Here is a 23,660-nt window from a genome sequence, read left to right as displayed (position 1 = left end):
AGGTCACCTAGCTACTGAAGGGCAGTTGGGAATCAGAACCGAGTCTCTCTTACACAACAGTCATTTTGAATTGATAGGGGACCAAGTGAACCAAGACTTCATAGCTGCCGAAGGGAGAATCCGGTTGTCTTCTCAGACAGCAGAGAAGTTTTGGACGTCAAAGATGTTAGAACCCAAGTGGCACTGCGGCCACTTACCAAATACTACATGCGCCAGATCCTGGGATACAGAGATGAAAAAGACAGTCCTTGTGCCCCTCGAGCTTAAAGTAGAGGGGAGACATATTTCAGAGACAACATGGCCTGGCAGAGCGAGGCATGCGATGCTCGGGAAACCCAAAAGAGTGGCCTCTAACACAGATGACGAAGAGTGAGGGAAAGGTCCAGCAAGAGATCGACTCCCAAATCTGGAAGTCACAGCCGCCCAGTGGGGAAGGCAAGGGGCAGCAGACAAGGAGTAAGCTGGTTGTGCCGCTCTCCAGTTATAATTTCTGTGCATCGAATTCCTTCACGTAGCCACTAGACTTTGAGGACTTTCCAAATAAGCTTTGTTGGCGTCTGGGTTGGAAGCAAACTCCTCAAATTTCAACTTGCAGTTCTAGGTTTATTAGGATGCAAATTTTGGCCTGTTTGTGTCATTAATCTTTGATCCAAAGATGTGACTAAATATCTATGCTATCTATAAAACCTCCCTCCTCTTCTATTTGGTAAGGCTTAGGGTTTAAAGACACGGATTTGGGGTGGAAAATAAAATGTTACTGAAAAGTACAAATGTGATGACAGTTTAGCACTCCTCTTCAAAGACATTTTAGGTACTGACTTATATTGATACACTGTCAAGCACTGGGAAGTCTGCAAAGGGCTGATGATAATGCAGTTCATAACAGTTTTGAATGTATCTTCAGGGGCTACAAAAGACTGTTAATATATGATTATGGAAAGCCTCACCTCGAACAATATGCAAACTCTAAGTGTCAATCAATGAGGAATTGAATCTGAGATTTTCAATAATGATTTGAACAGTACATAGTGAATTTACGGGGGGAAAACAAGCAAAATAATGTTATTATATTCATTGCTGTTTAGATTATTTTCTGTTATTACACTAAATGGAAAAATTAATAGGAGCCTTAGTGTCAGAGCTGGTACTACTGGCCCTGAAGAAGCAATATTCAGCTCATTCTGTTATAACCAGCTTGACAGGGTCTTAAAAGGGGATCATAGCTAATAGGATTATTTAAGCGGCTATTTCACTTTGATTAGTGATAAGAACTAGAATAATTAAATTTAATATGGAATCCATTTAACTCTAAGCTACTCGGTTCCTACAGCATCGTGCACGTTACCTTGTCATCCTTAGCTTACAGGGGACTGGTCAGGAGTAGGGCTTTGAAGCATAGCTTGGAAACCCAGCTCTGCTCCTGACAGATGAGGGGAGACATCTCATCAGTGAAAAAAGGGCTAACAACTCACATCTTGCAAAGATGTCAAAAGGGTCCAGGGGGGTAAAGTATATAAATACTGTATACTTACAAATAAATATAAATACAAAGTATACCTAACTTAGCATTTGACAGTAAGTAATTTAAAACTGACTATAAAAAATGCAGGGAAAAAATATATAAAAATTAGCTAAGTTTTGCAAAGGTCATTTAAAACTAGTAATTTTGTAGACCAGTAATGATCATGTTGTAAACACCTATGGATCTAAAAGACCCCCCCCAAAAAAATCAATAAAAGTTTCATTTTTTTCTAGCAAACTTAAATACCTACAAATTATACTCTAAACCATGTTGTTAGACTTAAGATCCCTTTTAAGTGAGGAGGACTGAATTTCAAATGATTTTGCTAAAAAGAAAATAAGTAATGGAAGCAATAATTATTCTATATTTGAAGATATATATATACATATGTGTGTGTGTATGTGTATATATATATAATTTTGAAGGGCAGGGGGGACAGCTGGCAATTTCTATTTAGAGTCTAGCTCTGTTGGTTGGCTATAGAGCTAATGAGGCTGGGAACTTGAATGAAATGACTTGATTCACAGGCAGGCCAATTAATTTCTCATGGAGAGAAATTCTCTTCTAGATACATATGAAACTTACCACCCCAGATCATACTTGGGTTAATAAAATAGCCACCAAGTGAAACGTGTGACTGATTTAGTACCAACCTGGAACTACTATATAAGAAACAAACAAACCGTATGTCCTTCCTAATTGGATGACAGCATCCTGTCATTATGTTTCTGAATGGCAAATCTAGATCTAGAATACTTGGGAGACTCGGGGGCCATTTTATTGCTACCATCAGATCCATATTTATGTTCTCTCCTTTGGAAAGTTAAAGGCTCCCGAGCGCTTTAAGAATTCAGTTTAACTCCTTAACTTAGTACTCGGAAATCTATAACCCCACCCCTCCCGGGGCCACAACCTACTTTTCCAGTCTCACCACTTCTTACCTTCAGGACCACTCATCACTCCAAGATGAGTCGTTCATATTCCTGTCTCGCTGACTCCACCTGTCCCCCTGAGATGCCTCTGCTTGTCTCTACTGCCCAACCTCGTGCTCCCCTTGCAGGCTGGGGGGTCCGGGGCGGGGGAACGGGGGTGGTGCTACTCCTCCTCTGGGCTGCAGGGCTCTCTCTTCCTCTGAGCTTCCACACATCTTTGACCCTTACACAGAACTTATGTTCTGATATTATACAACCATTTGTGTACTAACCTCTCTCTCAGGAATCAGTGAGGGCCTTACGGGTAATAATTATATGTTTGTATCTTTGTATCCCCTAATACAAAGGATATAAACCAAATTCAACTAAGAATGATTCTATCCCACCAAAACATAAAATAATAACCAAAAAAGCAAATGCATGATTCATGTTCCTCTAACTTAAATATTAGAAGGCTATGCTAAATTTTGTAAAAAGAATAAATTAAACATGGGCAGAGTACTTAGAAAACATTAGACAACACGATGACACTTTGTCATCAGTATGTCACATAAGGCCCAAATCGGTGAGCTACAACAGTAGAAGCAATGGGAATTTTCCATTTTAATTCTTAACAGGCTTGAAATCAGTAATCAAACACAGATCCACTGTACTGACAAAAATCAATTAAAAACTTAAAAAAAAAAACCTTTAAGTGATAATGACAAGCATATACAGGATGATGTCCTCTGAATATCGTATACTACACCTAAATGGCAGAAGCTGAACGCCCCTGTCACAGCCTTCTCATTTCCCATTACGAAATGAATCACATAGAGAACGTGTGTACATAAAAACACAAGCAGGCCTCCACAGACACAAACGTACCTCGACAAGAAGCTCAGACTTGACCGTTTTGCTCACTGTAACAACAGCATATGTCTCACTTAGCGATCAGTGGAAAAGATAGGTGGAGTTTTATTGTGAAAAGCCATGTGGGAATGCCTGACAGCTGTGCAGGAAAGAGCTTCACAAATCTTTGTGGGGAGATGGTCCCAGAGGAAGAGCGATTCTCTTTGGAATTTTTCTTTGTGCCATTTGTCTCAAATACGTATTATCTGCAGCAGAACCACTGATACACAAAGAATGGGCTGGCACATGGAAATGATTTCATACTTAGTGATTACTTTTCTAACACACTAATTAGCCTCAAGGAAGAAAGAAATCTTCTTTGGTTGCAAACCCAGAGGTCACAGAGGCCAGGTACTAAAAGACTTGAAAGATTCTTCAAATGCTTCCATTACTCTTTTATGTACTGAGATAATACGGCAGTGACAGTATGGTAACGAGGAACTTTAAAAAGTGCATTAATTTGCAAAAGCCATTATGGAACAAACGAGGTCTCTGTAGTACATGAAAAGGTGTCTGAAGAGAGTTAATACGCCTCTTGATCGGTCTAATCTCAGAAATAACCTGAACAATAAAATAATCTAGTTCACGGAACACTTGCAGCTGTGGCAGTCTCCCTGCCAGACGCCCTCTCAACTTGTGAAAAGAAAGCAAAACAACGTTATCAGGTTAGGTCGGAGCAAAAGAAAGACAGAAGCTCAGTATATGGCTGTCACTCTCTTACAGCACTTTGTTATCGAAGAATTCACAAATTCTTCTGGATGACGAGAACAGTCTTTTCTAAGTAGGTCACTGAAAATAAACTAAGCAACAGTGAAAACTCAGACGAGCCCTTAACATTTTAAACTTCAATAAAGGAATAGGGTTAGGCTTCCCTCTAGTGGAAGTTCAAGAGAATTCAACAAATACTTTTCAAACATTTTACCAGTTTTAGGATAAAAGGCATGCTGTGGTTATTTCAGAAGAACGTGTACAGAATCTGGCTGACAACATTCCATTTGTCTCCTTATACACGATCTCTCAATGTTCAGAATGCTACCCTGTTCATCAACACATTTCATGCTGTGACTGCATTCTACACAGTTTTACAGGACAAGCTAAATTGCATAACATCTATCCAAACCCTTCTGTCAAAGAACAGGGGTTTTGTAAATTCAAAGGCTAGAGAGAGACTTCCGCTAGAACGTCAGTATCTTTTCTTTTTTAATGTTTATTTGTTTATTTAGAGAGAGAAAGCACGAGCAGGGTAGGGACAGGGGGGGCGGGGGGCGGAGAGAGAATCCCAAGCAGGCTCCGTGCTATCAGCACACAGACCAACTCAGGGCTTGATCCCATGAGCCATGAGACCACGGCCTGATCCAAAATCAAGAGTTGGACGCTTAGCCGACTAAGCCACCCAGGCGCCCCTAGAAAGTCAGCATCTCGATGGGGGGCACCCAGTGTTGGTCAGTGCTGTATTCCCAGAGCCTACAAAGAGCCCATGGCTCACACACAGTAGAAGCCACATTGGTGCTAAGCATGGAGTGGAGTGCTATATTTACACGTGTCATCTCATTCAACCCTCCGACTGCCCTCGGAGGCAGGTACTCTCATTCTCTTTCTGCAGACAAAGAAGCAAGCTTGGAGCAGCCAAGAAACCTGCACGGGTCTCACAGGAAGTTGCGAAACTGGGATCCAAACCTAGGTCTGAGACTAGTCCACAGCCGTTATTTTCCAGTTCCCAGTATTTATCATTTCCTTTTTAAATGACAAACTACCACTAATTATCTATTACACAGGCTTATGTAAGATGAAGGGATCACAATCCATTTGAAGAAAGAAAAAAATGAAGGAATTATCCATTCTTACTTCACAATTCCCAAGGGATCATGTAATCAGAAGTCGTATGTGTTAAGCAATAGGATAAGGGAGCTAAAAGCATCATCAAAGGTTCAAATCTCTCCCATCATGTAAATCTGTTACTCTGTAATAAGCATCTCTAGATGCCCTAGAAAGCAAAGCAAGACTAAAAGCGCTGTGTGGCCTGGAAGATGGAGGGACTGATTGGATGTGATGTTAGATCTGACAGCAACAAAGCACAAGGTTCAAAGAAGTTAGGGGAATCCTGTGACTGTATACAGGTCAGTTAGTCCCTCTTAGTTTTTCAAACTTTTTTACTATTGCTTAACTATTTAAGCTTTGTAACATATCAAAGTGTTCAGGTGGTAAGAGATATTTTACCTTTTTGAGGCTACCAAAAAATAAAAGAATCCAGTAACATATGAGCAAACATTTACAGCAGTGTTTCCAATATCTAAGAATGATACATAAACTCCTTAAAATGACTTCATAAAATACCTTAATGATCTAGATACATGTTTACACGACTCTGCCCACCAAATCTGGCTTTAAGATATTTTCCTATTGTAAAGAGTATCAGCACCCATTCCAAGAAGTTTAAGTTACTTATCTAAAAGTCTCAATTTCAAAACACTCTCTGTGGCCAACAATTCTAGGCCAACAAATACTAGGCCTCTGAACTCCTAGATTTGACCAGCTATCTGTGCCACAGTTAGTCGTTCATTACTAAGGATCAATATCAGACAAAAAACAGCAATATAGTAAAAACCAAAGACAGCATGCTTCAAATGCTAATGGTAATTCAGACTAGCAGTATGTATAAAAACCAACCAGCCAGACTTCAGAGGTATCTTCTTTTTAAAAAATTTTTAAGGTTTATTTATGTTTGAGACAGAGAGAGACAGAGCATGAACGGGGGAAGGTCAGAGAGAGAGGGAGACACAGACTCTGAAGCAGGCTCCAGGCTCCGAGCTGTCAGCACAGAGCCCGACGCACGGCTCGAACTCACAAACTGTGAGATCATGACCTGAGCCGAAGTTGGTCGCTCAACCGACTGAGCCACCCAGGTGCCCCCAGAGGTATCTTCTAAGCAAACAGAATTCCCTCTTCAAGAAGACCTCAATGCAAGCACCGCGTGTTTTATTGAGCTTCACTTTGTTGTGCTTTGCAGGTACTGTGCTTTTTTACAAACTCAAAGTCTGTGGTAACCCTGCTTTGAGCAAGTCTACTGGTGCTTATTTTCCAACTGCATTTGCTCACTTCATGTGTTCATGTCACATTTTGGCACTTCTCGTCATATTTCAAACTTTTTAATGATTATTGTGGGTGATCTGTGATCAGTAATCTTCGATGTTACTATTGTCATTGTTCTGGGATGCCACGAACCACACCCATGATGACGGGGCACCTAATTGAACTAACTGACAAATGTCGTGTGTGTTTTGACTGTTCCGCCAACCGGCCAATCCCCTATCTCTCCCCCTCCCTTGGAGCCTCCCTATTCCCTGAGAAACAACAATACTGAAATGAGGCCAATTAGTAACTGCACAATGGCCTCTAAGCGTTTCAGTGAAAGGAGACTCACACATCTCTCGCTTTAAATCAAAAGCTACAGGTCATGATCTCACAGTCTGTGGGTTCAAGCCCCGCATCGGGCTCTGGGCTGACAGCTCAGAGCCTGGAGCCTGCTTCGGATTCCGTGTCTCCCTCTCTCTCTGCCCCTCCCTGCCCCTCCCCCATTGCTCTCTGTCTCTGTGTCTCAAAAATGAATAAACGTTAAAGAAAAAAAATTTTTTTTTTTTAAAAAGCTAGAAATGATTAAGCTGAGTGAAGATGGCATGCCAAAAGCTGAGACAGGCTGAAAGCTAGGCCTCTTGCACCAAGCAGTCAGCCAAGTTGTGAATGCAAAGAAAAAGTTCTCAAAGGAAATGAAAAGTGCTACTCTAATGAACCCATGAATGACAAAAAAGTCAAACGGTCTTATTGCCCACATGGAGAAAGTTCTAGTGGTCTGGACAGATCGAATCAGCCACAGCACGCCTTAAGCCAAAGCCTAATTCAGAACCAGGTGCTGACTCTCTTCAGGTCTATGAAGGCTGAGAGAGGTGAGGAAGCTGCAGAAGGAACATCTGACGCCGGCAGAGGTTGGTTCATGAGGTTTAAGGAAAGCAGTCGTCTCCACGACACAAAAGAGCAAAGTGAACCAGATAGTGCTGACTGGAAGCTCAGCAAGTTCTCCAGATCCAGAAGGTCCAACTAAGGTAGTTAATGAAGGTGGCTACACTAACCAACAGATTTTCAGTGCAGACAAAACAGCCTTCAATTGGAAGATGCTGCCATCTAGGACTTTCAGAGCTGGACAGAAGTCAATGCCCGGCTTCAAAGCACAGGCTGACTCTCTTGTTAGGGGTAATGCAGCTGCTGACTCTAAGCTGAAGCCAGTCTACAGCAAAACTCTTAGGGCCCTTAAGAATTATGCTAGATCTACTCTGCCTGGGCTCTCTAAAGGGAACAATAAAGCCTGGAGGACAGCAAATCTGTTTACCACATGGTTTGCTGAATATTTTAAGCCCCCTGTGGAGACTACTGCTCAGGAAAAAAAGATTCCTTTCAAAATATTACTGCTCATTGACCATGCACTTGTTCACCCAAGAGCTCAGATGGAGGTGGACGAGGGGATTAGTGTTGTTTTCATGCTGCTGACACGACACCCATTCTGCGGCCCATGGATCAAGGAGTCATTGTGGCCTTCAAGTCTTAGTATTTAAGGAATCCGTTTCACAAGGCTGTAGCTGCCATAGATAGTGATTCCTCTGATGGACCCGGGCAAAGCAAATTGGAAATCTTCAACAAAGAAGTCACCCTTCCAGGTTCCACTAAGAACATTCATGATTCATAGGAAGAGGTCAAAATATCAACATGAACAAGAGTTTGGAAGAAAGTAACTCCAACCCTGATGGAAGACTTGGAGCAGTTCAAGCCATCTGTATGGGAAGTAACTGCAGATGTGGGAGAGAAAGCAAGAAAACTGAAATTAGCAGTGGAACCTGAAGACGGGACTGAATGGCCGCCACCTCGATAAAACCTGACGAGGAGATGCTTCTTATGGATGAGCAACGAAAGCTGTTTCTCGAGCTGGAATCTACTCCCGGGGACGATGCTGGGAAGACTGTCGAAAGGACAACAGAAGATGTAGAATGTCACATAAACCTAGCTGATCAAGCAGCGGCAGGGTCTGAGCGGACGGACTCCAGTTCTGAAAGAAGTTCTATTGTGGGTGAAAGGCTATCAAACAGCATCACCTGCTACAGAGAAATCATTCATGAAAGGAAGAGCCAATCAATGCCGCAAACTTCATTACTGTCTTATTTTAAGAACTTGCCACAGCCACCCCACCTTCAGCAGGCACCAATCTGACCATCAACATGGAGGCAAGAGCCACCAGAAAGATTATGACTCACTTAAAGCCCAGGTGATGGTTGGCGTATTTTAGCAAAAGAATTTTTTAATTAAAGTACGTACACTATTTTTTTTAGACATGAGGCTATTTCACACTTAATAGACTATAGTGTAGTGTAAAACATAACTTTTATATACACTGGGAAACCAAAAAATTCATTTGACTCATTTTATTACAATATTTGCTTTATTGCAGTGGTCTGGAACCAAACCCACAATGTCTGAGGTATGCCTGTATATTCTATTTTAAGAAAGACGCCTGTAAACTGCATTTCCCAAGCAGAATTAACTACAAGAATAATTAGAATTGCAGCAAAATGCATTTAATCAGGAAAGTGCTATCGAACAAAGAACATCTATAAACAGAATGTACTCCCAGCTAGGAAAAAAAGAAGGGAGGTTATCCTATCTGCAAAGACATACACACAAGCAATATACAGCAAATGACTCTGTTAGATACAGGAAGATAAGCCAAAAGAAAGCGGCTAAGAAGAAAATTCCAAATATCTTGGAGACTATTTCTATAGTCAGCCATCAAAGGCCGGACAAGGATCATTACTATCCCCACAAGAGGGAAGTCAGGCAGAGGGCAACCACAGCTATTTGACATTTCTCTTAAGACCCAGAATTGCTTTTTCATGCCCTGCCTTCGGAAATCACAAAACACCACCACCAGAAGAGCTCTGTAACAGCCAGAGACTTAAGAATAGTCAGTCCAAGAGGCTACTGACAGCTTCCGAACTGTCATCCCCACTGAGGGCGTCATCGCTGTGACGGGGATCCTGCATCCACATCTCATTGAACTGCGTGACCCTGAGTGAGCCAGAGTCTCTCCAAGTCTTACTTTCCTTAGCTGTCAAATGGGATAATAATAGCTACTTTCAAAGGTTTCATGTAAGGATTAAAGATAATGTTTGTAAAGCACCTACCAATGTCTGACAGATAACAGCTGCTATAAATGTTAGCTACGGTTACCAGCAACGGCATTCTAAATACCATTCGGGTCCATTTTATCCACACACAAAAAACTGTTGTCAAATTTACTAATGATTTGCTTTGTAAATCATTTTTGTTTTGCTTAAGAAAAGAAAATACTGAAAAACAAGGAGAGATGGTAGGGCATCCTCACCTTCTTACCTACAACACTGGATCAGGTTATTGCCCCAGGAAGTTGATCTCCCATGTAGATATTCCTACTCCTACATTTCACTAAGATCTTAAGCTTGGTTAGAAAACAGTGAGCCACAGTGTTATCCTAAAATGTGGCACTGGCAAAGAAAAAAGGCATTTTTTTTAATTATAAACTCAAGAAATCAAGACTATGAGTGTAACTTATTACAATGAAAACTATAATATATGTATTTATAATTATAATTATATATATAATTATAAATATATACATATAAACTTCCACAAGGTATCAATTTAGCCAAACAGATACCCTCATTGAACTGGATTTCTTTCATCTCTCAAGTGTTCAAGGAGGGGAAAAAAACCTATTTGAAGATACGAAGCTCTAAGAAGACCTCATTTTTAAAGCAATGACTTTTAGAGGACATTCTACAACCAGAACAAGTCACTATAACCCCTTTTACTTTATACATTTATACTTTTAAACAGAGAGCTGATGTCACACACAACCCTGAGTCACTCTAAGAATCAACAAATTATATTTCCTAGGCTGAACTGAGGCAGAAAAGGTTAGCATATATTTTAGAAATAACTTCTAGACTTTAAAACCATTTCCTGCCTAATCCTCAGTTAATCAGAACATGAAATTAACTATAACTCACTCTTTTCCAAACAAAATCATGTTGACCAAGACTGTAATGTATTCTTAGAAGGCTTTGAATTCATACTGAGTCCTGTCCAAATTATTTTCATTCCTACAAGTCATGTACAGACACAAACGTTAACACTTACTCAGATTTGCTGCCATGGATTCTAAATCTGCTATTAGACCTGGAAGCTGCTGTAGCTGCTCCTGCAACTCGATGAGGCTCGTCTTCTTTTTCTCCCAGTGTGCGGAGAGCATAACCACCTCACTGTCCACCAGCTGCAACACAGAGGAGCAAGAGTAAAGCAAAACCCGATTTCAGGCACAAGGAGATGACAGTCCGCACAATGAGAGTTGCTCAACGTTAGCTTTAAAAACCCCTCTGCTGGTGTCCCACAACAGGACAACCTAAAGAAAACTGAAGTTGTTTTCTTTCTTAGAAAAGAACCAACTTAATATTCAGTGCGGAAAACCTCAAATTACTGTTGGTCTCCGTGCATCTTTACCCGGAGAAGAGAAAGTTCAGAAATGACCTCAGAAATCACTTCTAAGTACACCCTACTTTTGAGTAAACTATGTATTTGAAAATCCAAATCTAGAAGAAAAATAAGTCAAAAAACCAACACTAACAACCAAAAGGAAAACAAAAAACAACCCGAAACACAATTACCGGGTAATTATTTGCTTTACAAAAGGAATTTTTTTTTAACAGAAAAGCTCCTTGATGCCTTTAGAATATAAAGGATTCAATTTACATTTAAAGAGGAACGTACTGCATAAAGTAAGGTCAACAGTACTGTCTACGAAGGAATGATTGAGGCAAGTGATCAATTCCAGAAAAAGGAGAAAAGGATTTATGTCAACAAGGAATTCAGATGTGAAGGGCTCCTAATAGCATGGCAGTAACATACCAGACCGGCCTAAAAGAATTCTAACTTCTTTTACTGAGGACCGTGGAAAAAATGACAGTCATCAGTTTCTCCCAGACAATTTTGTTTTGGTCGTAACATGGTGGGAGACAGAAGACTTAGGATAAGATTTAGAAGGAGCAGGGAGAGGTCATCTTCTGAAAACATCACCAATGGTAAGCAAGCATTGTGAAAGATACATTAGTACAGTAAATACAAAGACTGCAAATTCATTATCTAACAGAAAATGTATTTGAATTTTGTCTGAAAATCAGAGTTCACGGTTTAAAAAAAGACAATTTACACATCCCAAGATTAAGATTTTTCAGCAGTTAGAGCACAAATACAACAAATTGTTACTGAATCTCACTAAACTAACAGAGAACTTTAGAGAAATAAAATATCAAAACTAGATGCAAAACTATTTGTACGTGGTGCTAGATTGCTTGGGTTTCGACATTTTAACATTCAAGAAATTCTCAACATGAAAACAAAAGAACTAAGCTCAGACAGAGAGGGTTAGAAGCCACCTGGTTTCCTCACCCTGTCCCCAGGCTCGCACACCTCCCCCCTGCTTTTCAGCCCACACTGCAGTGAAGACCACATCATCTCTCCAGACTGAGCTGGAGAGGTGACACCAAGCTTTACTCAAGCTGCACCACTCATTAATTTTGTTTACTTAAAAATGCCTATTGTCGGGGTGCCTGGGTGGCTCAGTCAGTTAAGCATCCGACTTCAGCTCAGGTCATAGTCTCACGGTTCTTGAGTTCAAGCCCCATGTCGGGTTCTGTGCTGACAGCTCAGAGCCTGAAGCCTGCTTCGGATTCTGTGTCTCCCTCTCTCTGTGCCCCTCCCCAGCTTGCACTCTCTCTCTCTCTCTTTCTCTCTCTCTCAAAAATAAATAAAATATTAAAAAAAATTTTTTTTTAAATGCCTACTGCCAACCAGTTTTATAAAGATCCCTAAGAGGAGTCTAAGTAATGCTGAGCAATGTTAATATAGATAGCCGTGATGCCAGACTAAGAGAACTGAGGCTTGAAACAAGGATCTGTGTTCATAAAATTTATCCATACAAACTTCTCCTGACCACTCCCTATTTGGGCTATGGGGGCACAATGGTGAACGAAACAGAAGAAATTCTGCCCACTTGATGCTTATGTCCTGGTAGCAGGTCTCCCAAATTCTCTTAGCTCCGGGTTTTAAACTCTAAAGAAGAAAAAATAATTCCTATATCACAGGCTGATTTGAGGATAAATAATATATTTTTCTAGGTATGCAGTGCATTATTATTTTTTTTTTTTACAAAGTCTGTTAAAGCTTAACTATCCTGGTTAATCAGGTGAATCTGAAAAATCTAGAACAATTTTTTGATATTAACCATGTCTTACTGAAAATTAAAGTGCAGCATAAATATTAAAACAACTACAATCTAGTTCTTGCCTTCTGGAAAACTGAAAATTATATTCTGAATATAGGACATGAGAAATAATATATATAATATAGAAAAAATATATCAGAATACACTAACAGGCCATTTTAATTGGAAAGAATGAGAGACTGAACAGATTCAATAATTACATAATAAAACTAAAACATTTTGAGCATTTTCTGTGTACCAGGCCCTGTGCTAAGCGATTTACATACATTATCTCGCTTAGAGCACACAGCAACCTTATAAACTAAGCACTGTTATCACCTCTATTTTACAGAGGAGGAAACTGAGGCATAATAAAGTTACGTCACTTTCCCAAGGGCCAGAGTGGACTGAGATCAATCCTACGGAATCTGACACTGAAGCTCACGTGCTTAATATTCTAGGGCTTGTGCTACAGGCTGTATGAAAGGAAGAAGTGAAAATGCTGGCAAAAGAAAAGGTTCTAAAAAAACGATCAACTTGACTTCGTAAGAAATGATCACAAGAAGGCTAATTTTTCCACCTCTATATAAACAGTTCTGAATAAAACCAGATCTAACACCAGGAAATCAAATTTAAGCAGGAAGACAAACCCACAGCTTCATTCCAAAACTCCTTCTGTTGGGTACTAAAGGCAGAATGAAGACACTGGAAGGAGAATGCCAACGAATGACAAGACAGCTAATAATAGTACCCAACTGTATATGAAACTCAATAGTTCAGCGCTTTGGGGGTACATAATTTCATGTGATTGCCAAACAACGTTGTTTGGTAAGCAGGATAGGTGGTGTTATGCGTGCCATTTTATAGATGAGGAAACAAACAACAGAGAGACTTGGTTAGGTGCCCAAGGTCAAACGTGCTAGCGCAGAAACTAGGATTTCCAACACGCAGTTCGGTGAAACCACAGAAGAGAGCCACGCTGGACTGCAAAGACAGAGAAGCACGTCTAATTTAACCAGCTTACACTTCAAATTGTTAAACCATGAATCTTAAGGGTTCAATTTGAAGGCAAACAAGTATTTCACAATAATAGGAATAAGAAAATAATGTACTGAGAGTCTGACTTTTAAAAACTGCCCTCAGAGTCTAACCCCTAACATCATTATTAACTATTCATTTATATATTGCTAGAAAGAAAAAAAATTTAAGAACTTGTTGAAAAAAAAAAAAAGGTGTAGAAAAGCCTAGACAAACCACAACTGTTCATTTTCTAAGATACCATCTGAATTTTAAGACTATATAGTAAGAACTAGCTTTAAAATTTAAGATGAGTATAAAATAATGTGTCAGAAAAGACTGAATGGTTCCTAAGTGTATTTGCCCCAGCAGGTTGAAACTGTTTGGTTCAAGGCCACCTAAGACACATGAGCGACAGTCTGACAAAATAAACTCAACATAGGTTAACACCGTGCATATTAAAGATAGATGTTTTAAATATTTACGTATGTCTCAACAATACAACAGGGGAATTTAAGATAAATTTTCATTTTTTTAAATGTTTTTAATGTTTATTTTTGAGTGAGAGAGAGGGAGGGAGGGAAAGAGGGAGGGAGGGGTAGAAAGAAGGAGACAGAGAACCCAAAGCAGGCTCCAGGCTCTGAGCCGTCAGCACAAAACCCAATAGGGGGCTCGAACCCATGAACCGTGAGATCATAACCTGAGCTGAAGTTGGATGCTTAACTGACTGAGCCGCCCAGGCGCCCCAGTAAACTTTCATCTTTAAAGCTGAGTACTGTATTTCTAGAAAACAACAGAGGTACTTTTGATCAGATGTGGGTCTTACAATAACGCTGTGAATAAATTTAAGAACCTCAAATAGCATGAATTCAACAACGTATCTTACAGGAAATTCGTTCTCCTATATATTTCATTATAAAACACTTTGTACAATCAAAAGAATTATTTGTTAAAGCTCCTCTACAGAATACAGTACTTGTTGAACACTGTGGGCCTCCCCATGCTGATTCACACAGATGCAGTAGTACACTAATCGTCCCTGCTGTGTGGTATTTGATTTTACGAATAACACTAGAATTTATTCTGTAGATGGGACTGTGTAACTGCCGAAAGTTCTGGAAAAGCTGCTCAAACATCCTGGTACAAGTCTCCCGGTGCACATGTGTATGTCTCACAAATGAGCTACAGCTGCATCCAAGATAGTGCCCTCACCTCCCAGACAGGCTCAACGCGACCTGGGATGAGTAGCCACCTGCCCGGGCCTAGCCACCTCTGACTTCAAGGAGCCTCCACTATTTCCTAGGTAATAAATGCAAAGCTGACATTATCAGAGGAAAGATGTGCCATACCAATGTTCTCAGGGGAAAGCTTGAGCTGCAATGCTCTGGAAATATCCCCAGGAACAGAACTGCTCTTGGAGACGTATATGCAACTTCAACTCTTACTTAGTGCCAACTCATGCTTTCTAATGCAGTCGTGGCAATGGATCTACACCCTCTAGTTCTAGTCGTTCCTCATCAAACACTGTCCTCTGCAAATAATGACCATCCACACAGACACTCGAGGCTTAAATTTTTGTTAATCTAATGAGTACAGATTTGTGGTTTCAATTTGTATTTCTCTGATTACTAATCAACTCCAAAACACATTTTCATGTTTACTGGCCACTCTTTTATTTTCTTCTGTAAAATGCCTGGTCATAGCTTTTGCTCACTTTTCTATTGGGTTATCGTCCTCTTTTTATTGGTTTGTTGTTCCTATTTTATGAACACTTGTCCTCTGTATTATGAATTGCTTCACTTTTTCATGGTGTTGTTTAATGAGTAGAACTTTTGATAAAAATTACTAGTATTTTTGGTTGGTACTTTTTATGCCTTCTTTAAGAAATCTTTCTTGGGGCGCGTGGGTGGTTCAGTCAGTTAAGCGTCCAACTCTTGATTTCAGCTTGGGTCATGATCCCGATTCATGGGACCAGGCCCCACGTTAGGCTCTGCACTGACAGCATGGAACCTGCTTGGGATTCTCTCTCTCTCCCTCTCTCTCTCTCTGCCCCTCCCCCACTGGTGCTCTCTCTCAAAGTAAATAAATGAACATTAAAAAGAAATCTTTCTCTACCCTGAGGTCTTAAAGGTTGTCCACTATTTTCCAAAAAATGTAATTTCTCTTTCACATTTAACTCTGATGGAGTCAAAATGTGAATGAAGGTCTTCAACTACTTTCACTCTGGAGGTTCTAGCCAGTATAAAAGATATGAAGAAATGGAAGTTGTACACATTAGGAGGGAAGCAACAAAACTCACCATCTACACAAAACAACTCCCGGGCCCACATACAAATTATTGGAAAAGCAGATTTAGCAAGATGGCTGAATATGGGATCGATATGCTGCAAGTCAAATAAATACTTCAGGTTTGGGGAAATTTATCAGGACAAAGAAGTTACTTTCTACAAAAACTTGCTAAATCATTTTACTTTAATTAGATGCTGAATTGTACTGAATCCCTGTGTTTAATTGTATGATATCATACAACTGGTCCGTTATATTTTCTGCATCTGATGGCCACGTATTTTTCTTCTTTAATATATTCATGCGGTCAGTTGCATGAATTAGAGATTTATCAAATCTCTAATGTCTACCTTTTAATCCTGGAATAGACCTGGTGGACAGGATTTTGGTTTTTACGCATTGCTGGGTCTGTCTGCCAACATAAGCATATGGTGTAGGATGTCCGCCAAAGAATGCCTTTTGTTGATCATCCAGCACTCACAGGACATCCACATGACAATACCAAGTTCCGGCTAATATTTACGTAGGAAAACTTTATATACCAGCTTGACCCCCACTTTAAAACAGTGTGCGAGAAGATGCCCAAATTGTATTTCAAACACAGCTGTTAGAATATCACAACCACGATACAGCATGAGGAGCACATCCACAAAGGAGGTGCATATTGCTGGCGCTGAGAGGCCGCACGACTGCACATAAGCAACGCTTTATTAACAGTCATGTTAAAAGTCTGGTAATCAAAGGGAAAACTATGCTTTAAGCACTCTACATCCTAACAGATTGCTCCAGGTATAGACATTTCGCTGGTTTTAAATATAGTTAAGCAAGCTGGTTGAGGGCTGTGGGTGACACGTCGTAACTTTTCCCATTTAGAATACGGGAAATAGACTCCTTGTCAGAGCTTTTGTATGGAACATCTGACTTTCAGAAACTGAAGTTAAGCGAGAGATGAGGACTTTGTTCATAATTTTTACATCTATACTCATGAGTGAGACTGGACCTCAGTGTCACTTTCTCATACTTCCCTTGTTTGGTTTCAGTAGTAAAGTTATGTTAGTCTCATTCAGTGGGTTGGGCACAGTTTCCTCTTTTTCATTTGCTACAAGAGTTGGTCTAACACTGAAACGGTAGATTCCCCAAGTTTGATAGAACTCTTCTATCTAACTCTGCAGCACTTTCTGAGCAGAAACAATTTTTAATCACTAATGCAATTTCCTATTCCCTATTTGAATTGCTTCTAGAATTGATTTTGGTAAAAATTTCTAGGATTTTTGCTATTTCATCTAAGTTTTCAAATTTGTCAGAGTTGTTCATAAACTCAATCTTTTTGCTCTCTGTGATAACTGGTAACATTCTCTTCAATTCTTAACATTATTTGTCTCTTGATGAATACCATTAGAGATTTATCTACTATATTAGTCTTTTCTAAGAACATTTCACTTTGGAGGCACCTGGCTGGCTCAGTCGGTAGAGCACACAACTCTTGATCTCAGGGTTGTATGTTCAAGCCCCACGCTGGGTGTAGGAATTACTTAAAAATAAGTAAAACTTTAAAAAAAAAAAAAAGGAACTTTTCACTTTTTGTTTCTTCTGTATTTTTATATTCTATTTACTTCTCTTATCTCTATCATCTTTTCCATTCTTTCTTCAAGGCTTATTCTGTTTGCTTTCTAAATTCTTAAGTCAGTTTAGGTCACTGTCAGTCTTTCTTTTTTCTCTATAAAACTTCCATCTAAGTAGACTTGAGCAAATTCAACAGCTTACATGTAAATTTTAAAGTTTTCAATACCAGGGTTCCTGGGTGGCTCAGTCAGTTAAGTGTCCGGCTTCGGCTCAGGTCATGATCTCATGGCTTGTGAGTTCAAGCCCCGCGTCGGGCTCTGTGCTGACAGCTCAGAGCCTGGAGCCTGCTTCAGATTCTGTGTCTCCCTCTCTCTCTGCCCTCCCCTGCACATGCTCTATATCTCTCCCACTCTCTCAAAAATAAATATTTTTTAAAAACATTTTTCAAAATAAAGTTTTCAATAATTTTACTTCTTTGCACCATAAATTAGTCGTAATATTTTTTATTTTCAAACCTATGGAATTTTCAAAATTGTCTTCCTGTATTGATTTTCAGCTTCATTTGCAGTGGGATCAGAGAATAGTCTGTATGACTTCACTTATACAAAACTTGTTGAGAATTGCTTTACAGCTCAGTAAATGGTCAATTTTCAAGTGTTCTAAACATGCTGTAAAGAACCTGTACTTCACATTTGCTAGGACAGTGTTCTACATTTGTCCGTCAAGTCAAATTTGTTAATCACATTATTTAAATCTCCTATATCCATACTTCTTTTATCTTGTTTTTTTGTTTTTGTTTTTTTTTTTCCTATCAACTAAGAGGAATGAATTAAAATTCTCCCATTTTGATCACGGATTTATCTGTTTTTTCCCTTGTAGTTCTATTGGTCTTTTATATATTTAGTTTTTCCTATATTGCCTTCCCCTCATTATTTCTAGAATGTTTATTAGATAAGCTGATCCATATGAAACACTAACTTTACAGAGCAAAATTAGTCCAATACTGGTAATCTCACTGGGTTCAACCTAAAGATCTTCTGTAACTATTCTCTACTAACCCCTCTTTCATATTTATCTCCGAGATTCCTCATCTCAGAGATCCCTTTCTTATCTCTGAGATCCCTTTCTTACCTCAGATATCTCTTCCTTGTCTCCAAGATCCCTTCCTTACCTCCGAGATCCCTTCTAAGTAGGTGACTTTCTTTCTTCATTGCTTATATTCTTTCTTTAGCTGTATACAATTGCTGTTTAAGCACACACTTTGGATTTTTAATGTCACTGACTTTTTAAAGTCCTGTTTGACAAAGCCTTATTCCTTACTCATTTTTTAATCCACCTTTTATCTCTTTAAAAGACTCTGCATATACCTATTTAACAGTCTATATCCAACAGTGCAATATCTAATGTCTTTTGTAGGTCTAAGTCTTATTCTTTGGTTCTGGTGCCTCTCAAACTTTTCATAATATATGTGTGTTTGCTAAATTTTTTTTTTTTTTTTTTTTTTTGGAGAGGTGGCAGAAAATAAATCTGTAGGAAAAAAAAAGAAAGTTGGTCTGTAGAAATATTGAGGGGCCTAGGTTTACAGTTTCATCCACACAGACTTTGTGTTTGTTTCTGTTGGGTGTCAAAGAACACAGTCACCTGTGTTCCCTTTATTCTTAATTCAGTGTTTCCTCAATCATGCAGGAAGTATGGAGTGGGGCTCCGCACTGATATGAGGCCAAGATGATGGTAACAAATCTAGAAACAGGACTGTATTTTTTCCAAGCTGTTACAAAGACAGATTTCCCTGTTGCCTCCTTTTGTAGACAGGTAGCTTTTTTTCCCCTACCTTAACCTTTCACTGAGGGATACAGCTGCTTCAAAGATTCAGGAGCTGTATGCGTCTCAGACCCAGTTCCCCACAGAGTCTCCTTTCTCCATAAATCTTGAAGCTTTTATTTTAGTATTTGACCCCAGCTTCCATGTTTGTTTGTTTTTTAACCACTCTGATGTCGGTTCCCTTTTTTCTTCTGTTTTCTTTTTTTTCCCCCCTTTAGGATCTCCCTTTTTTGTGAGCCTAATGCATTAAATAATTTTTAAAATATCTATCCATTCCGATTCTGTGTCTCCCTCTCTCTCTGCCCCTCCCCCGTTCATGCTCTGTCTCTCTCTGTCCCAAAAATAAATAAAAACGTGGAAAAAAAAATTTAAAAATAAAATATCTATCCAGCATTTAAGTGTTCTACAGCTACAGGGCTTTTCAAAGTACCTGGTCTGCCTTACTACCAGAAACCTATATTCCCCCTTGTCAGTAATTTCTGAGAGAAACACTAATGTCTAACTTTCATCACATCTATTACTCTTCTCTATGTAACTATTACAGCTTCCCACATCTAGGTAAGTGGTTAAGAAAGTCAGTCTACGTTAATTAAAATTCAGAATCACAGAAGTGTTTTTATAAAGAAGTAAGTCTGACTGACAACCATAGGACAGAGTATTTAATCTTGGCTAATAAAGCTATAAGTACGTGTACCAAATACTTTTCATCACAATCACTTTTATACACAATAAAAGTACACTTTATAAAAGTACAATCACTTTTATATATTATATACTCTACACATAATACCTCAAAATAGTTTGTTCCCCTAAGTGAATTGAGGATGACCCCTGAGACTTTTACATTTATTTGGTAAGCAAATTAATGGTTTTAGGCATCAGACTCAACTTCAAAACATTATACTGAGATGAACCAAATATCTCCTTGAGACCTGAGGATAAAAGTCATAAACTCTCTACGCCTAACTCAGCTTAGATTTAGTTGAGAAGAATTGCAAAAATTTAATTTAGGGGTTTCATAACTACTAAATTCAATTTCAGATATCCTGCAAGATACTTTAATGCAATTCCAAATTTAATTTCTTAAAATTTAACGCTGCAAAAAGAGATTTTCCCCCCAAGGTTAGCCCATTCTTTACCTCTCCAGCACTTGCGCATTCCTTGGCTCTTCTGTGAAGTGCAGCCCATGTATCTTCATACCTAAAAAAAAGCCAAAAATAATTCTCGATGCAAACCACACATTAAAAAAAACACTATCTAAAGTTGAACCTGGGGGTGCCTGGGTGGCTCAGTCGGTTAAGCGTCCGACTTTGGCTCAGGTCATGATCTCACGGTCCATGAGTTCAAGCCCCGCATCAGGCTCTGTGCTAACAGCTCGGAGCCTAGAGCCTGCTTCAGATTCTGTCTTCAGTCTCCCTCTCTCTCTGCCCCTCCCCTGTTCATGCTCTGTCTCAAAAATAAATAAACATTAAAATTAATAAAGTTGAACCTGGAACTCCTATGGTGCCAAGAAAAAAAAAAGAAAAAAGAAAAAGAAAAAAGCAACTCAAAAAATAATAGGATTTCACAAGGACACAGAAGAAACCTGAAGCGGCTTCCAATGGCCAAACCTGGGACAATCTGAGCAGCAAATTAATAATGGTAGTAATGAGTTATAACTCGAGGAATAAAACAAACTTCCAAGAGTTCACAGTGTTTTATTTTATTTTTATTTTTTTTTAACGTTTATTTATTTTTGAGACAGGGAGAGACAGAGCATGAACGGGAGAGGGTCAGAGAGAGAGGGAGACACAGAATCTGAAACAGGCTCCAGGCTCTGAGCTGTCAGCACAGAGCCTGACACGGGGCTCAAACTCACGGACCGTGAGATCATGACCTGAGCCAAAGTCGGACGCTCAACCGACTGAGCCACCCAGGCACCCCCACAGTGTTTTATTTTTTTATTTTTATTTTTTATTTATTTTTTTTTACCCCCAGTGTTTTTTTTTTTTTTTTTTTAATTTTTTTTTCAACGTTTATTTATTTTTGGGACAGAGAGAGACAGAGCATGAACGGGGGAGGGGCAGAGAGAGAGGGAGACACAGAATCGGAAACAGGCTCCAGGCTCCGAGCCATCAGCCCAGAGCCCGACGCGGGGCTCGAACTCACGGACCGCGAGATCGTGACCTGGCTGAAGTTGGACACTTAACCGACTGCGCCACCCAGGCGCCCCTTTACCCCCAGTGTTTTAAATAAATAACTGAATAAATGAATGGGGAAGAAGGGAAAAGTACTTCTGTAGAATTCCTATTAATAACTGTAGAAAAAAAATGATAAAAATAAAAAAATCACCACTTCCTAAGCACAACAATAACTGTTTCAGGAAAGAAATGGATGCTAAAATTTGTGTGTGAGATTAGGAAGAGAAACAAAATATTTACATAGTCTCAAGGTATCTCCCCAAAGGACACACATAAATTAAAAGGGGGGAAACAGTGTGACAGTGTAGAAACCATGAAGACACTTCCCTAACCAAGTGATCAAGACTAATGAAACACGTAAACATCATGTGCCTACTAATATGATGCCCTGAAAAGGACACAACACTGCCCTCCTGGTATTCTTGCCAAAACACCGCTGACTTGAATTTAACCATGAGAAAATAGCACATAAACCCAAACTGAGGGGCATTCTGCAAAATAACAAGAAAGTACTCTTCAAGTGTCGAGGTTATGAAAAACAAAGACTCGGGAACTGTGCCAGATTAATGGAGATGAAGGAGATAGAGTGACTGAGTACAATTTATGATCTTGGATTGGATCCCGGTCCCCAAATAAGGACATTTGTGGGATAGCTGATGAAATCTGAATGAGGTCTGTCGGTTATAGGGTAGTGTCGATTTCCTGGTTTTAATAATGATACTCTTTAATAAATGTACTCAGTAAGAGTACAACTGGTAAGATCATTAACAATAATCTTCAAATATGCAAAGCAATAATTGACACCATTGAAGGGGGAAATAAACCATTCTCCAATAACAGAGACTTCAATACCTCACTCTCAATAATGGTTAAAATGACCAGACAAAAGATACTTGAGAGGACCTGAACACCACAATAAACTAGATATATAAATATATACAGAACATTCTACCCAACAGCAGCAGAATACACATTCTTCTCAAGTGTACATGGGAAATTTTCCAGGATGGATCATTTGCTAAGCCACAGATTAACTCTCAATAGATTTTTTAAAGGGGAGTAAATGAAAAATCTCTGAACCTATTGCTCAATTTTGCTGTGAACCTAAAATTGCTCTAAAAACAGCCCATACATACATATATATACATACATATACACATACGTATACATATATACATATATATATATAAGTGTATGTATATATGTATACTTTTTTAAAACAAAAAGAGACATAGATATCACACAATGTATCTTTTCTAACCACAATGGGATGAAGTTTGAAATCAAAAAGGAACGAAAGGAAAACTGAAAAATTCACAAATTTGTGGAAATTAAAACTTTTAAATAACCAATGGGTCAAAGAAAAAAATCATAAATCAGACTGTATTAAGAGATGAATGAAAATAAAACTACAACATACCAAAACTTAAGGACTCAAGAAAAACAGGGCTAAGAATGAAATTTATAGCTATAAATGCTTACATTAAAAAGGAAGGAAGATCTCAAATCAACAGCCTGACTTCACAACTTAAGGAAGTAGAAAAAGAATAAACTGAACCCAAGCTACCAGAAGGAAGAAAAAGTAAACATTAGGGCAGATAAATAAAATAGTGAATAAAAATATTGAGAAAAATCAGTGAAATAAAAAATTGGTTCTTTAGAAAGATTCACAAAATTAAATCTTTAAGTGGACTAAGGAGGAAAAAAAAGAAGACTCAAAATTAGAAAGAAAAGTGGGAAATTATCAATTTTACAGAAATAAAAAAGGATTATAGGGGAGTACTATGAGTAACTGTATGCCAACAAATTGGATAACCCAGATGTAATGGACAAATTCCTGAAACATAAAACCTACCAAGACTGAATCCCAAAGAAACAGAAAATCTGAAAAGATCCATAATTAGTAAGGAAGATTGCATCAGTCACTGAAAATCTCACTCCTGAACAATCAATGAATCAAAGAAGACATTAAACAGGAAATAAAAATGTATCTTGAAACAAATTAAAATGGAAGTACAACATACTAAAACTTATGGGATACATACATACATAAGAGGAAAGTTCATAACAAATGCCTACATTAAAAAGAAAGATCTCAAATAAACAACCTA

At 38.9% G+C, this 23,660-nt stretch overlaps 1 protein-coding gene across 2 annotated transcripts in view; it reads right to left on the bottom strand.

Annotated features, from left to right (window-relative positions):
• The window catches only part of DTNBP1 (dystrobrevin binding protein 1), a 131,655-nt gene that overhangs the window by 87,611 nt on the left and 20,384 nt on the right, over positions 1-23,660 (bottom strand). For both annotated transcript variants that reach the window (XM_023253668.2, XM_023253667.2), the window contains exons 4-5: positions 20,509-20,569; positions 10,564-10,696 (exon numbers count right to left, since the gene is read on the bottom strand). In XM_023253668.2, the coding sequence (XP_023109436.2) occupies positions 10,564-10,696; positions 20,509-20,569 (194 nt within the window). The remainder of the gene's footprint in view (positions 1-10,563; positions 10,697-20,508; positions 20,570-23,660) is intronic.

This window comes from Felis catus, chromosome B2, assembly GCF_018350175.1.
Source record: "Felis catus isolate Fca126 chromosome B2, F.catus_Fca126_mat1.0, whole genome shotgun sequence".
In the NCBI taxonomy this organism is placed as follows: domain Eukaryota; kingdom Metazoa; phylum Chordata; class Mammalia; order Carnivora; family Felidae; genus Felis; species Felis catus.
The sequence above is the reverse complement of the archived record's forward strand: the minus strand, read 5'-3'. Positions and strand labels throughout refer to the sequence as shown.